Source organism: Apteryx mantelli, chromosome 1 (assembly GCF_036417845.1).
Source record: "Apteryx mantelli isolate bAptMan1 chromosome 1, bAptMan1.hap1, whole genome shotgun sequence".
Lineage (NCBI taxonomy): Eukaryota > Metazoa > Chordata > Aves > Apterygiformes > Apterygidae > Apteryx > Apteryx mantelli.
In genome coordinates, this window is record NC_089978.1 from 167180909 (window position 1) to 167198000 (window position 17092).

The 17092-nt window shown below is 42.2% G+C and overlaps 1 protein-coding gene and 1 non-coding gene across 3 annotated transcripts in view; both read right to left on the reverse strand.

Annotated features, from left to right (window-relative positions):
* Nucleotides 1-16081, reverse strand: part of LOC106488214 (putative RNA-binding protein Luc7-like 2) — a 37934-nt gene extending 21853 nt beyond the window's left edge. The window contains exons 1-3 of one of the 2 annotated variants that reach the window (XM_067311016.1): nucleotides 15694-16081; nucleotides 15309-15435; nucleotides 1430-1524 (exon numbers count right to left, since the gene is read on the reverse strand). In XM_067311016.1, coding sequence (XP_067167117.1) covers nucleotides 1430-1524; nucleotides 15309-15435; nucleotides 15694-15951 — 480 coding nt within the window. In that variant the 5' untranslated portion in view covers nucleotides 15952-16081. Of the gene's footprint in view, nucleotides 1-1429; nucleotides 1525-12001; nucleotides 12361-15308; nucleotides 15436-15693 lie in introns of those variants that run through there. The other variant, XM_067311009.1, reaches the window with a different exon arrangement.
* An 874-nt stretch (nucleotides 16082-16955) lies between these two features.
* On the reverse strand, nucleotides 16956-17028 carry TRNAR-CCU (transfer RNA arginine (anticodon CCU)). Its single transcript has one exon. It is a non-coding gene; the product is annotated as a tRNA-Arg (tRNA).
* Between the last annotated feature and the right edge of the window lie 64 nt (nucleotides 17029-17092).

The window sequence follows — 17092 nt, forward strand, 5'->3', positions numbered from 1 at the left end:
CTGTTAGCTACATCTACTTCTGTAGGGACTCTCTAGAGGAGAGACAGATAGACTGTACCTGTTGGTCTGTCAAGTGCCAAAATCAGTAAAAGAAACAAAATGCATGCGCATGGGTGCATGTTGAAGCCCTTTGATCAACCAAGGTTTTAAGGTAATTTAAAACCACAGCTGCATGGGAAGTGTATTAGAGGACAGTTACTAAGTCCACTTATTTCAGGTTTTCATTTTCCAAGTGAATGTCATCATTCTATATATCATTTAAAAGCTCCAGTCAGGTTAGCCCTTTGGAAGGATAAGGCACAGGGAATCAACAATCCCTAAAACGTGTTTTCCAGTATTCATTTCCCCCATGCTACAGAGTAAGAAAAGCTACCAAAGTGCAGCATTAAGAATGGCAGACACATTAGACTCAGTGTATCATCATACCAAATCTCTCTACTGTTAATTTTCTAGCACCAGGGAACATTAGGTTAAAGGAGTTCTTCCCTACCACAAATGTCACAAAGTGTTGAAAGGAACTTTGCTAAGCATTAAAAAGAACAAAACAAAAACTCAAAAGCATATTCCCTTGACTTTGACAGAGATGAACACTACTGCTGTATGCATCAATTGTTTGGGTAACTGCCTAAGCATACATCCTTATTCCATAATCAATGCCAAGTAGCTTACCTGTCTCTCACCAAGAGTAAGCTACCCGGAATTACCTTTCAAGCACCACATGGTGAAGCATGGGCACATCAACAAAGCTGCTGGCATGTGTCAAAGCCCTTTGTTTGCTATACTCAGGCAGAGAAATTTCTGACTCAGAGTACAGATAAAAATCTAAGTCAAACAAGCAAAATTTATTAATAATGTCAGAATTGAAGATGAGGATATCATATTTCACATTACTTTTCAAGAAGGCATTTATTTTGAAATTGCTTTAAAATTTGTGAAAACGGCACAGTAACTCAAGGTTCTACACTAGAAGAACATCACTTTATGATGTTCAATACATCTCAGCTTCTAGAAATATAATTATTTGAAGTTTCAACCATTTTCATTAAACTATTTCTGAAGAAAGAAAAATCATTTCTTCTGTATACACATATGAAAACTTTTAGAAAGAAACTTCATAATCCATGTGTTTGTGTACAAGTTTATAAGAGTATTTCTGCTAGTCACAACAGCATCAGCTTAAAAACACTTTGCTATGACATAATCTATGTAGGAAACCTTGTCTTACATATTCTATATATCAATAAATAAAAAACCCACAACTTCATAACGCATAAATTAGTTGTTTGTAGAAGTTCATATGAATACTACCACTAGGGTGAAGAAAGATATTTGCTGAAAACCATGAAGTTAGAAGAGATATTACAGAGAAAAACCTAACTTTAATTTCTCCATTTTTTATCTAAATAAAACACAAGATTTAGCTACATACAGTTCCAGAGAGCACATCATGAGGGCAGCAGTTGAGAAGGTGACTCTTGCACACTCTGTCATCGCTAAATTTGATTCGCTGGCGGGTCGTGTCACCTGCAATATAGAAATCAACACATTCCAGGTGAGATATCTGGAGAAGTCAGACACGTTCTGCAAGTTACATGCAAAGCGTTAACATTCCCCCGTTACATAGTGAAAACCTATGGAAACTAGAACTTAAAATACTATATGGTTCTTGGCCAAAAACCAAAGAAACAAAAAACAAAATACACATTTAAATGCTACAAAATGCTATTTAAAAATGCTTTCAACTTTCCCTTCAAAAACGCAGCATGAAAAGTGCTTGAAACCAGAAGGACAGTATTAGCTTAAAAACACTTCGCTAGGACAGCATTTGTGAAAGGAGCTATATAACGCTCTATTCAGATTTTGCATGAAATTGTGATACGTGTATGTAACAATTAGCGTATAAAGCAGCCTCATAAACACATAATGATACACATTGAGAGTCTTCTCTGAATCCCACCTGACACTCATTCTATTATTTTGCTCTTGGATGCAAAGCACCCTCTTACTTCTGATGGGAGTTACACAAAGAGTTGGCAGAAGAATGTATTTAAATGCTTACAAACCTGGAAAAAGAATCAGTCAAACATATGGACATAGCCTATATGCAACATTATTTTACAGATGTTTGAACATCCCCGTATCATGAGCCTTTTTTTTTTTTTTTTAAAAACACATGCTGCTAGGCTGGAAACATCTTAATTATATCTTCATCATGGCAGGTTGTAGTTCCTGCATCAGCAGAAGCATCAACTTGCCCACACACTGAGGTCCAAATGCAAGTTTAAATAATTCCATCTGTGAGCAAGACCTGAAGTCTTCAGATCAAAATAACTAGCTGATATTTTGGGGATAGGGAAGGGAACATGTTTTCTTTCAAGTCATAATGTAATTGTCACTGTTCAAGATTTGGAAGCGAGATCACTGTTATGGCTTTCTTGCTGGTAAGACACAGGCATGATAAAGCACCTTGATCTCTCAGGATATATCTACTTACTTATTAAAAAAAGAAAACCTGTTAAAATCTCTAATCATTGAAAACCTACTGGTGAATTACTGAAGCAAGGAAGACTGCTGAAGGAAAAAAAGATGTAGTATGAGTTCAGATTGTAACCTTCTCCATCTCATCAAGTATTTTAAATGTGGATATATTTCACAGTTTAAGTAATTACTGCTTCATTATATTTAACCTGAAATGCTGAGAATTTTGAAACTAGTAAACGATTTGAGAAGCCCAAACCATTACTTGGATAACTATAACGGAGGGGAAAAATAAACACGTTCTTACTAGTCAAGCCTTTCTCACTATTATGTAATCAGATTTTTAAATAACACTTCTATGCATAGGGTGCTAATATATAACATTTTCAGATGGGCAAAGTTTCAAATTCTTAAGCAGGCAAGTTTGCAAAAACAGCACACACTTAATTTGCCTGCAGATACAATTCCATTAAAACCAGTAATTCCCAAGCTAGAACAGCTTCAAAGCAGTTCAACAATAGGTTTTCTAAAGGGCAAGTCTAGTGTTATTTACAATACTAAAAATTTAGAGCAATCCCTTTATAATCATGCCTGCTACTGCAGTAAGAATTTTTGAGTTTTGTTTTCTTTTTCCTTTTTGAGGGGTGGATTCATTTTGTTTTGTAACACATAACTGCGTTCGCTCCACATTCATTAACACATCTGAAAAGTTAGTGATAACTCACGGCTTGGCGAATGCGGGGCCTTTCTGACACTCCCTTGCAGATTGATGTAGGCAGGCAAAGATACATTGAACCTTTATAAATAAAACAAGGGGCCAGATTGTTCAGTTTGTATAGAATAATAGACTCTGCCAGCAATTTTAACACAGCATCTAGAAATACATGTTGACTGTAAAGATTCTTCTATATAAAGACAAATGAACAAAAATCAAGTAAAGTATTCTTTAAAAAAAGACAGCTGATGGCATATGAGTACTAATCTATCAGGAGGGATACTGAGATTAGAAAATCTCTGAAAGACTCATGGTTCCTTAGGTAAAGGGAGAATGAAATATTTTCAGAGATGTTGCCGCAACATCTAGAGGTAGCTTTTTTCATACCTCTACCACAACTAGCACCCAACTCCCCCATCTGCAATACAATCTCTCTCGCTTTTATCCATTTAAGTGGCTAGTGTGACAGTCACAATTACCACCAAAGCAGGATAAAACAATATAGAAAAAACTAGTATCAGAAACTGAAGAAGTGACAGCCTTAAGAATGCGTTCCATATTTACATTTTAATTGGCATTTACTCTTTCCGCACTGTGCCTTTGGTCCAGTATTTAAGGGTCTTCCAGATCGGTTCTCTTGCACAGAAAATTCAGATATTCACCTTTTCCTTCTTATGCAAGGCAGTCTCATACATTTTTCTCTTTTTCCCTCTTAATCTATGCTGTTTCAGTGTCATGTACTATACCCTAACAATGACCGAATTCTGTATCCCTCTAGCAGCTCATTCCAGAGCCCGATAGCCTCAGAAGACATTACTTTCATTTCTTCATGCATTTTGTGAGCTCCAATATCCCCAAACAGGGCAGATGTGTTGGTAAAGACAGAAGGTGCATTCTGCTGCTGACCTACAGATGAGTCATCTTGAAAAGGTGACCATCTCTGGAGTCTACACGGTTTGCTGGGGAGAATCTATAGAACCACTATACACGTGATGTTAGTCTAATGCAAAAGACACTTTTGCAGATGCTTTTTAAAGATTCAAATAATATAGGTGTGAATAAAAGTGTTCTTAAGCCTAGGATTTTAGTGGTGCTTCAGATAACCAAGATACTACTTCTCTTTGTCTAATTGAATTTGATACATTCTTTGTATGGCCAAGCAATCAAGTAAACACTAAGTGGCATTTATGAGCATTACAGAATACAAAAAGCCTTATGTTTTTGTCTTTTTTTTTAAAGCAGGAAAAGACTACATGTAGGTACCAAGTAGTTGCAGTCATTTAAACTTAAGAAGTATCCTTGCACATTCAAGAACAAACAGGAGACTATCACTAATATTTCAGACCCTATTACAAGTGCTATTTTAACAGTTAACTCAGTTAGCTCAGAACAGCACCTTATTTAACCCTGTCTCTGCAGAGTAGCACAGTATTCAACTGCTTGATCTTTAGGACTTATATTCATTAAAGAAATCAAAGTAATTTGCCAGTGCACCACAGGAGTCAACATCCATTACTAAAAGGCATTCCAGTGTTTCCAATTAGATTTCACCATAACAAAAACAAAAAACAAAAAACCACCACACGATTGACAAAAGATTTATACAGAAACGCACTCAAAAAAAAAAAAAAAACCTAAAGAAGCAGCAGCTTTAGTTTTACTCAAAGTATCTGGCCCAAACCACATTTCTATAATGCATTACTTTCAGGATGAAGAGAGAACTTTGAAACAGAATCAAAACCATTTGAAAGACAAAAAGCCAAATATCAAGGAAATTTCTACACTTGCACGTCATATCCTTTATAAACGCAAGGAAACTGCACACCTCTTCACTAGAGACACAAATATTAGGACACAATATCTTAACAGATGGCAGCAGTAATGAAAACTTTTTAAGGAACTTTTCTAAGTTTGTTAAACATGTTGACTACAAAAGTAACATCAATATTTAAGATCAATACGTACTACCGATTACTAAAGAACATCCAAAGGATAAGACCACAACATGCAATTGTAGCTACACAATTCACTTTGAATTCCCAAATTTAACTTTTTAACAAGCCTCCACAGCTTTGTTTCTGTTCAATATATTTTAATTGCAAATCAGTGGAACAAACATGCCTGTATCAGTGATGCTTAGTGCTCACTGCTTATAACAGTGATTTGATTCATCATCTCTTACTACTCTCATGTATCCCAACACACTACTAACAACAATCCTGGTGCACGGATCAGAATTACCCTTTGGAATCAAACTGTAACCTCCAATTATAAACACACAGTAAAATCCATACAAAGATAACAATGTGCATTTTCATTTGCACACTGCTGACTTCCTGCGTTAAGCTACACCAACCAAAACTGGCTGGGTTTCCACTTACATTTTTGAAGCATGAGTTCCAACATTTTGACAAGGGCTCTCAAAGGTTTCTTCATAAAGAGCTATTAACTGGGTAGAATACTGGTTAAAGACTGTGTATCAAGTTTCATCTGCAAAGGAAGAGCCTTGTGTAACAATACTTTAGCATCATTACTTAATTTCTGCTTAAATGAGGCTTATGCAGTCAAAGAAGATCCTGTTCCTGCTACAGACTGAATAGGCAGCTAATTCTAATATTCTTGCCATTAACACTGGACACTTTTACCATAATACATATAGAATAACGCATCTCTACGCAATATTTCTTCCGATTTACAATATGACTGAATTAACACTTGTAAATACAGAATCTAATTATGAAAACTTTTTTTTATTTAATGACTTACAAGTGGAATAAACATAGGAATGATATTCTATGTCTTCCCAAACATGGTCCCAACTCAAGAGTAGAAAAATTTCTCAAGTCCTTTACCTTTCCCCTTGTTTTTAAGAGCTAAAGTACCAGAAACCTATACTGAACCAGTAAATGCAGACAATTTACTAAGAATACCATTGTTCTTGGAGCGTTCTGATCACTCCCAATTATCAAATAAAGAACCTTTCATGAATTTTGAGTCTTACTACTACTTTTAGATTTCTGAGCTGATATAATCTCAAGATTTTGTAAAGTTTTGTACACATTTATACAGGCAAGACATTTTACGCCTTTAATTTGCTGCTGCTCCATATTTGAATCAAGGGTCCTCAGGGGAGGTTCATGTCTTCCTAATCTGCCTCCAAGCCTAAAGGTATCCAAACGGCTGGCAGTGTACTCCAGTAACAGACAACAAAGTATTAAAATTCACTTCAAGAGCATAAACTATCTTCCACCTCAAAGTGCAAAGCTTACAAGGCTGAAAACAAAATGAAACATCCTGAAAATACCAGCATCAATCCACTACCCATCCTTAGGAACACAGAGAGCTCTTGATTATTCCTGTATGGAAACAAGGAAATGCTCTGAAGGAGTTACAAACTGTCACAGGAGTAACTTCAAACAGGAATTGAAATGATCTGACCAGGTTTATGAGTGTACCAGAAGCAGTAAGCCACCATCTTCACCTTAAGAACATAAGCAGACACAGAATTTTAGACCTTTGAACAAAGCTGTTCAGTGTCTGTGGTTCTGACAGCCATGTCACAGGGTTGCTGCTTCCACTGTAGTGACACTCAGAATTAAATGGAACTCGATATTGAAAGCTTGACATGCTAATGCTAAAAGCATTCTTAAGAGACTGAGGTTAGTAAGGCATTTGCACCAAGGATGATGATCTAAAAGCCACTGTTTCCCCCTCCTCATGAAAAAGTTACATTTGCACTAAGTCATCTTGTACAAAGAGACTGAAGACTCTAGGCTATGAGTTCTAGATTACACCTGTTACCACATAAAGGGTGTCACCGCACGAAGACCAACTTCAAGTGAGGTAAGCATGGAGGTGTCATTTCAACTCCTCCCAAACAAGAAAGATCACAGAAAAGTCACACATCAGTAATCACTGTTAAGCACAACTGAAGTGGCTAGTGTAAAACCGGAAAAAAAATGGTTAAGAGGTGAACAGATGCAAAAGGATATTCTAAGTTTCAGTGAAAAAGGAACAAGATCTAAAACAAGAAAAATGCTTTGCTAGTAACAGGTAAAGAACTGAGTTAAGATTCCAAATACAGCAGTTCAGATCAAAAAGACAGCAGCTGAAGCAGAAGAGGTACTGATTGGTGCTTCTTCACATATATGGGCTCCATATAGCTGAAGTCTCCAAAGATTAAGGAGTTTCTGCTAGTTGCATAAGCATCCTAAGAGTATGTTTGGAGAATATTTTCATGACCAGATGTAAATCTCAGATGGACACACAACTTTACCTTTTTGTCTGTAAAGAATCACCTAATTAACATTGCTAGTTTGTCAGATTTTTAGAGTATAAACATTTTGATGCACTGGCAATCATAAAAACTATCTTTCATTTCTTTGTAACAGTCAAGTCTTGGCAGTTTCAAGATGCTACAGGGTCATTCTGATCTGATTTGGGTATGCAATACTGCCAGAAGAAATGGCCTTACTCCACCCTCTGCTTCTAAACTATTCCTTGCACTGACTCTAGCATTCATATGGCAAGGCAGATCAGGTAACTGACCTGGCAAAAAAATGAACCAGTTGAGCAAGATACACTGATTAAGATAAAATGGTATCTTTAGAATTAGGCCGCTTAAGAGCACTTGGTAATATTTATCCATTTCAGCTAAGCTGTAAAAAAAGAATTCCTGAGATAATAATATTAAGTGCTATGTTATGGTTCACTTTGTTAAATAAATGAAGAGTTATTTACAAGTTAAAACAGTTGTGATACTATTTGTAAGGATCCTTTCTGTATTCTAGAGAATGGAGGTGGCCAAAACAGGCTTCACCTAAATGTATTATTTTAAAAGTTTAATCAAGGCTACTCATTTTATGGTTGAGAAATATTAATTTAAAAAAGTCATACTTTTAAGTCTATCAGTTGATTCTTAATACTTCTGAGTGACAAGTTCATATGGCTCTGGTCACTGTCAAGAAATTCAACTTGAACTAATCTTCTAACTATTGTCAGATTTGATAGAAAGCCCTTTAGTTTAACCGCTAATAGTGCAAAAATTATATGGATAAAATATTCAGATATAACGACATAAGGTTAGCACCTTATCTTCAGCATTCATCTCCCAATATCTGAAAACCCATGCTACATATTCAGTAGTTTACATTTAAGCCTCTCTATTTAAGCATGGCAGCTTATTGGTACTCTGAGCGACATATGTTTTCCATATTTAGAAGAATATTTTTTTCAACCTGCAGTCATGACTATGTTAAAATTAGTCCAGCTACCATCAAAATCTAAGCAACATTTTTTTTTTTTAATTCAGCACAGTCCACTTCCAATCCAGTTTTCCACTTTCCTAGCAACCTTCTCTGACAAGAAGTTTAAATCAGCTATACTTAATTAAGGTATTTACAAACACTTAGTTTTGAAATAATAATGTGCTTTTCCTAATGTGTAACAGAACCATACCTGCCATTTACAGAACGACTTTATTGTAGTGACATTAACAGCAGAAATACTTTTTAGATATCCCAAATGAATTCTAAAAACTGCAACTCAGTGGAAACACCTGAAGACCACCTGCCAAGTTCCTTCTATATCACCTCTTGGGCAGGTGTCTGACACCTGAGCAAAGGCAAGCTCTTAACAGAAGGGGAATGGGTCAGTCAGCTGAGAAGCAGCTGCCTGAACATCACATCCTCTCACTGTCGCAGACTTGAATGCATCACATGTTGAGAGATGTGACAAGCGCATCTATCCCATTGACAAAATCCAGACAAGGGAGGAAGCAGGTTGTCAGAACAAGTCACAAAGCTCTTGATTTTCCCTGCCCACAGAGTCCTTTGGGAAAGGATACAGCAAGGGGCAGGCCAGGAGCTGTAAACATAATTCTGGAAAGCCACAGATTGGGCAATTCTGTTGAAATGAAAAGGGTCCTTACTAACACAATTTGTTTTTTATAAATATTCCTAAAGCAACCTTACTGTCCACTAGGTACTTTCAAAATTATTTTTAAATAATTTAATAATAATAATAAAATTAATAACTCAATACTAAACTCAATAGCAAATTCATAACAACATTTACAAACTACATCCTGCAAGTTTCTTCACTCTGGCCCCAGAGACACCACTTCATAAGAGTGTATGCAAACCTTCACAAATTACAGCCCACAGTTCAACTCCTAAAACCATGTTTGAGCATCTCATAATAGAATTTTCAAAACCATTTTGGCAGCATGTCCCTATTCTCCACAGAGGATACTATAATCTCTGAAAGATTAATATAGACTATTCAGCCAATGCTATTTGCTTTGACTTTACCTCTGAGTTTGTGTTACTCTCATTGCAGATCGAGCATTTGATCTGTCTTTTCTAATATAGGTGAGAATTTTAAATTTGCACATTCTAGACAAAAAAAAGAGAAAACTTGGGTATAACATTCTCTTAATCAGGAAATTAAAGAGTATTTTGGTAATTTTGAACAATATAGTACACAGAAACATTACCTAAATAAGATTTATTTTAGAAACATTTGTAAATCTGTTCTGTTGTCAGGCAGAGCAAAACAAAACGGAACAGGGACAAGCGGGGAAGTGAGAGTCAGAATCTACCAAGAAGTGAAAAAATTGCCACATTCTAATGAAAAACTATGATTTGCATATTATTAGAAATAGAATATTTGCCAAATATGATAGGAAAAACAAACAAACAAACCAAAAGCCACTACTCTCAAGGTTAGCAGTATTTCAATGACCTTGAGCCTGGACTTGAATTTAGCTTTGCAGAACAGTATGATTTTCAATGTCGGTGAACACTTTGGTTTAAATAATACTCCACTGGATTTATTTTTCTTAAAACTAAATTAGTGTTACAGAGACCCTCAATTTCCCACTTAATCCAATAGGGAAAGCCAGTTTTGCAAACATTCTTTTTTTCTTATCCCTTCTCATCATGCTAATTTCATTTATATCTCTCCTTTCTAGCAAGTTAATTCCTAAACATTTTAGCACATCTTTGGGGGGGGGGGCAGATTTATGATTTTTAGGGGTATAATAATCAATAAGATGACTGCTTCCATCACAGTACTAAAGGAAATCTAGAACAGGGATTTTTTTCATGGTTTAGATCTTAAATGTAGCAATTTTAAACAGCTGTCACAGGTAAATCCCACTCCCAAGGGATAACACGTTCATAAGCTGAAATACCCCCCCCGCCCTTCTTTTTTTAATAGATCCTGTGTAGTCCTAACTAACTCTCTTGAGACCGTGATCTGGGTGTCAACACTGGGAAAAATCAAGATCCACAAGCACATTACCTTGCCAGACTAAGCACTTAGACAGGCGCAGGCACAACAGGAAGTATTTAAAACCGTCTAGCCCAGGCATAAACACTATAAGTCAGATCCAGCATGCTGATTACTCACTAACCAGCCCTGCTTTGGAAAGCAATTTCTGCAGAATACTACTTTTTCAATGAGATTGTCATGTCACTCGTTAAAATAACTATCAGTATTTAGCACAAAGCACTCATGATATACCAGATATGTGAAAGTTAATGACACTTATTCAGAATCCTAGATTCTGAAAAACAAACAAAAAACCCCACACAACCTAACAGAAAAATCGCATTGTCTCAGTACCAACAGGCAACTGGCACATAAAAGGTAAACCCCAACTTCACATAACCTACTAAAGCACAGGAAAATAGATAATCATTAATTCAGCACGAAGTTCAACAAACATGCATGCTACCACATGCCTGCAAGACTTAGTACAACATGCAGAATGTTCAAATGATCTCTAGTTAGTCTCCCCTCTCGTGCAGTATTCCCTCGTTTATAAATAAAATAGTTTGGACAGCATAACAAGAACAGCTCCTTTCCCGCAGTTCACAAACTTTCTGGATTCATGGATTACTGTCAATTCAAACTTTTATGTTGATCACTATGCATCATTTCAGAATTTTTGAAAAACTTTACAAAGTGATAATTCTTCAGCTCACAATGACACCATAAAGTGATCTGAAGTCTGACTGTACATCTAGTATATCCTTCTTGGGATTACTGCCGCTGAAATGTTAAACTTTAACCTAGCTTTGCTTTTATTTATTTATTTATTTTTTTTTAAGTTCGTCCACTTGGGTTAACTAGATTTTCTCTATCAGAAAGCAACGGCCATACCCACCTGCTGATTGAAATGATGGTTTGGGTCAGACTTTAGACAAAACTATAATAACATGAAAACACCACCGCTCTACTGAAGCGGGTGCCTTTTTTTTTTTTTTTTTTTTTTTTTTTACCCCTTTTTCTGGTTTGAATCAAGCAAACTGCTGTTTCCCTCAAAGGTAAGCGACGCGGGAAGGATCCGCGGGCGCGCCTTTAGCGGCGCAGTTCCGCTGCTGACCCAGGAACCGCGGGGAGGGCGCGCCGGTGTGACCCGGGAGCAGGGAGGGATCTTAAACCACAACGTTATGCCTCGAGCTGCTGAAAACAGCCCCGCGGGGCTCCGCGCGGGGCTCCCGCCGCCAGACAGCTCCTGGCGCTGGCAGCCCCGCGGGGGCAGCGGCATGCGGCTCCCCCAGGCCCAAGGGGACGCCAAAGGCGGGAGCCGACGTGCAGCGCCCAAGGATCCCCTCCGCTGCTGACCTATGACCTCGGCAGGCCCCGCCCCCGCGGGGGGGGGAAGCGGGCCCTGGCCCTCCCAGTCACCGTCAACGGCCGGCCGGCCGGCCTCCCCTCCCGGCACCGCCGTAACCGCAGAGGCTTCGGCGGCTCCGCCCCAACGCCTCCCCTCCCCCACCCCGGCCGAGGGGCACTTACCGTCCCGGGATGTGCCCATAAGCTGGTCCAGCATGGCGCGCATCTGGGCCTGCGCCGACATCTTGAGCGCGCGGGGCGCCGGCCCGGCCCGGCCGAGTCACGCCGACAGCGGCCTACAAGGCCCGAGGCCCGGCGCGGCTCTCAGCCCTCCCCCTCGCGTCACTCGCGGGCCCGGGTGGAGCCGCTCCCCCGAGGCCGCGGGGGGAGAAGCGGGCGCTGCCTCTGTCTCGTGCTCCTGGTGACAGACGGAGGGGGAAACCTCTCTCGCGCCGGGCTCGGACTCGTCGCCTTCCCCTCCCCCTCCTCGCTCTTCCTCTCACGCCTGCCACGCGCGCGCGCCAGCGGTAACGGAAACCCGCGCGCACGCGCCCTAGCCCTCTCGTCCTCTTCGCGACGTCAGCGCGGACAAGCTTTGGCGCCCGCCGATTGGTCACGGCGGGCGGTGTTCGGCTGGTGACGCGCGGCGCAGCGGGTTCCCTGATTGGGCTGGCCGGCCTTTCGCCGGGCTGCGCCCCGGGAGCGCGCCGATTGGCCGGGCAGCCCCGCGTTGCTGCTGTGACGTGCCGGTTTCCAGGGCGGCGGGCGCGGCCCTGACGGCCGGGGCCCGGCGGGGGGCGCTCCCCGACGGAGGCTCGGCCCAGGCGGGACGAGTGCGTGGTGCTCCCGGGGCCACGGGAGGCAGCGGGGCAGCTCCGCCACCCGCAGGCAGCACGGGAGGAGGGCCCCCTCCCACGGCGCCGGGCACGCTCCGCGAGAGCAGAGGCCAGGCCTGGCCCGGGCCGCCGGGCCCCGGCGCCCCTTCCGCCGCGGAACACTAACGGGCCCCACAGACGCAGCCCACCCCCTCCCGGCGAGGGATCCTGCTCGCTCTCTAGTGTCGGGTTTTTGCCCCTCTGAGAGAAGAGCCAAAGCAGAACAGTTTCATTAGAGTTAATGCTAACGTTCTTTTTAGCATGTGGCATAGCTGAAATAAATAGGTAGATACTTTCTTTCCCGGTTTCCAAAAATAGAAAGGACAGGGAGAAATATTTTTCTATTGTACAAACTGCCACTAAGAGGAATGACATCTAAATAAAGGGTGAAAACAAAGAGAGGGTAACCACAGCAGCCTGTTAATGAAGGAAATAAGGAACAGAGCATGACAAATGTAGTCATTAGTTTACATAGGACCCTTTTGTCAAGAGATCTTCACAACCAGAAATGAAGACTTTTAGCCCTTCTTTCACATCAAGAGGTGAAAAAACTTGATATAATTAAAAATGCAAAACAGGAAGAAAACCTGGACTGTGTAATAAGCTATCCCTAAACCAAAGGTCCTATCCCTGCTTAGTCAGCTCCAGGAAAGAAACATTTTCTGTAACATCTGCTGGGATATTACTGAATAACATTAGCAAGTTATTAAATGCATGGGTACATACACACATCTTGGCTATGTAGGAGTAGGTGTGAACGGGTATTTATGTCTGAGAAAGCACAGACAGAAGATGCTTTTTAAAGATGAAATTTCCTTTATTAGATTGACATTCAGCACCATTTTAAAGGTTCCGTTCTTGCAAGCTGTCAAGTGCAGTTAGTTTCATAACTGAGAAAAGCTACTCTAATAGCAAGATTTAGAGAACCTCCCTTAAAACTGAAGTAACTGATATGTGTTGGATCCGATTAAATTTCCAGAGCACCAAGACCCAATGTTAAACAAAATAATTTCACAACTTCTGTCCATCCTAACTCATGCATTTTGCACCTGTCCCCTTCTTAACCACCGTGTTGCCATCTAGTGCCCAAAAGCAGTCAATGACCAGCACAAGTAAGGATCAGTTCCAATTGTCTACAACATTTGTGTTAATTAAGATTACCTTAATAAAATGAGAGAGAAAAGGCAACGTAAAAAAAGCCCTAAGAAGTTCGCTAAAAGTAACTGGATTTAACAAGAATTTGCAGAAAGGATGCAGTGCTCAAAAACAGCCCCCTATAACAAAACACACTCAATGCTCCTCAGCGATTCAGAACATGCCCTATATTTTCCTTTAACATATAAATAAGCTTTTGCTAATTATTATATTGTTTTGGATCACAGGGGAAGTGATCCCAAAAGATACCAGTTAAATTTATTTCTATTAATACCTTAGTATGTTTAGGGGAAATGGAGAAAGTTTAGCCATCATTTGTACCCAAACTATACAACCTTTAGCTCTAGGTACTCTTTAAAGAGAAAAGATTGCTCCATCCCATCTCTCTCTAGCCAAATTTCAGCTTTTTGTTTCAGCAAGCCATGCATTTTCATCTGGAACAATATACAGCAGACTTTGGATGGGGTACTTTAGCCCATCTGGAAAATGAAGGGCAGAATGTACCAGTTGCTTTAAATAAAGTATTTCACAATATCAAAGACATTATATCAATTCTCTGGGTATGCTGACTCCCAGTAACTTTGATCAAAGTGAGCTACTAATAGGTTGGTATTCTTCCACATGGGACATCACCAATTTCCAAAATAACACCACTGTTGTTCACCTGATAGAACCCTGAAAAAATTGCCAAAAGGATTTTCAGTTCACAGAACTTAAAACTTTCAAATTCACATTCACAAGTATTGAGTTCACTGCTTAATGAAGTGTTTCCAAGACACACAAACTATTAGAACAGTATAGGAAGCCTACTGTATTAGAGTAAACCATTCCCAAGCCCTCAGAAGCTTATAATTCATTAAGCAGTATTTTTCTCTTAGGAAGCATTATCACTGGCTCGCTACTGTGGACAAAAATCTTCAAGATGGAAGAAGTCTCTGCTAACATCTTCAAGGAAATGGCCTTTGCTCTTAGAAAGATGGAAAATCTGCTACACACAGAATGCGACAGAAAAATCCTACAGACGACAAACAAATCCTCTTACCTTCACATTTAGTAAAAACTTACAACTGCTTAAACAAAACAGTTTAGCAAAGGCAGCTTTGATATGTTTTTCCCCTACAAATAACCTTTTTTTCATATCCTGGAGGTTGCCTGTTATGCCAGACATTCAGATCTAATGGGTGGGTTGAGCACACTTGATAAACAGAGAAGGATTTCCAGTTATGGATCCTTTGAATCACACCTACAACTTAAAACTAACAGAAAACATAAGCTAGAAAACATAGTTTCCATAATCAAAGATATTTATTCAGAGAGAAACAGTACATACAACACAACCATTCTGAAGTCCTTGTAAGGTGGTCTTAGCAAGCATTTGCATTCCTACGAATCCCAACCCTTTCCTCCTGGCTGCTGCGGCAGCCTGAAGCCCACCAAGCCAGCAACCTCCTCAGGTGAGCGCTCCCCTTTGCCGTGGTACTCCTGGTGAAGAGCTAAGTGCTCCCGGACACTGCGGAGCAAGCAGAGGTATGTGGCTGCCTGGAAGTGCAGCTCCTGCTGGGCCCGGCAGAACTTCTCACTGGTGACCTGCAGAGAGGAGGAAACAAGCGCCAGAGACTTCACCTCCCCCGAAGGCTACACGCTCCCGCAGTACTGCACAAGCCATCGCGCGGCCTCGGGCAGAGGCGTCTCCGCCTCCCTTGCGAGAAAACATGACAGAGAGGCGACGTAAGGAAGGGGGAGGCGAGGGGAGCCCTCAGGCTCTAGACCTCGGCCAGCGGGAGCCTCGCCAGCCCTGGGACGGAGCCACCGGCAGCCCCCGAGTCGGGGGAGCCTGTGCCGTACCCGGTGGGCGCGGAAGGCCGAGATGACGTGTTGACAGGCGGGCGTGTCCCGGTAGGGGCGGCCCGCCTGGGCGCTCGCGTGGCGGAGCTCGCGCAGGAGGCCTCGCAACGTCCGCAGCGGTGAGCCCAGCGCCGCCATCTTGTGGCTCTCCCGCCCGCTCCTTGCCCTCCGCCAATCGGGCGCCGCCGCCTCGCCGCACCAGCCAATAAGGAAGCGGGCGGAGGGCGCAGGTTTCAACCCTCGCACTTTCGACCGCATCTCGCGGGAGGGAGAGTGTGGGGGGAGGGGCAGGAGCTGCAGGCGTTGGTCAACGGTCCGGAAGGCGCGGTGCCGCCAGCACAAGTTGTCGAGCACCGAGTCGCACGATTGCTTCCCCTCTCCCCCGCCCCCGCACTCAGCTTGGGTCAAGTGCAGAAGTTCGAGCGTCGAGCGGAGAGAGCGCGCGCCTCCCGCGCGCCCCGCCCCAGCCCTTCTAGCGCGCGGCACGCGCGGTCCTCGCGCTGGGCGCGGGGGGGGGGGGAACGACTCTCCAGCTGCGCGCGCCCGCCCGACCCCTCTGAGGCGGCGTGTCCCTCGCGCCGCTCCGTCCGCGGCCGTTGCGGAGCCTGCGGGGGGCCCTGGCCCAAGCGGATGGTGCCAGAGCGGGGAGAGCCGCGCACTCACGGGGCTGGGGGGGGGCCTGAATCACTGGGAGGGAAGCGAGGGCTTCATTCGGCCAGTCCTGGTGCTTGCCCGTCCCGCAGTGGGAAGTTGGGCCATGCCCCATTTTTTCCCGTGAGCAGCACACGTGGGATCCCAGGCCTTCCTTAGGTGGCCGTAGGTGGCAGAACCTGTGCTTGAGAGGTTTTAAAGTGTTTTACAGTTTCCTTGTTAGAATCAATCGGAAAAGCTTGAAATCACAGGAAACAAATCCTCAGCCATTTGAGTTTTGAAGTCCACGCGTTTGAAATCAAATTCATGATTTTAATCGGGCTGAATACGTGGGGTTTAAGATCATTCAGCTTCAGAAAGACGGGCATGCACTTTCCCTGATCAAAGGAAGGAAAGCAATCAAAAAAACCGTCTCTGTACTCACAGGCTCAACCGCTGCGTTTTGGACTCAAGGGATCAGGCTCAGCCCAACCCCATGAACCTCCGCGTCTCATTGACTGAAGGCTCAGCGTCGAAGTATCATGTTTGTAAGGATCGTTGAGAAAGGCCCGTCTCGTCGTTTTGGAGAAGTCAGGGAGAAAATACAGGCCGAGGGGAGGCAAAAAAGAAGCCACCCCAGATGGGACTCGAACCCACAATCCCTGGCTTAGGAGGCCAATGCCTTATCCATTAGGCCACTGGGGCTAAGACGGAGAAATATTTTGTAGATATCTACTTAGCCCTTATCTCCTCCCCTTTTCTTTACGTA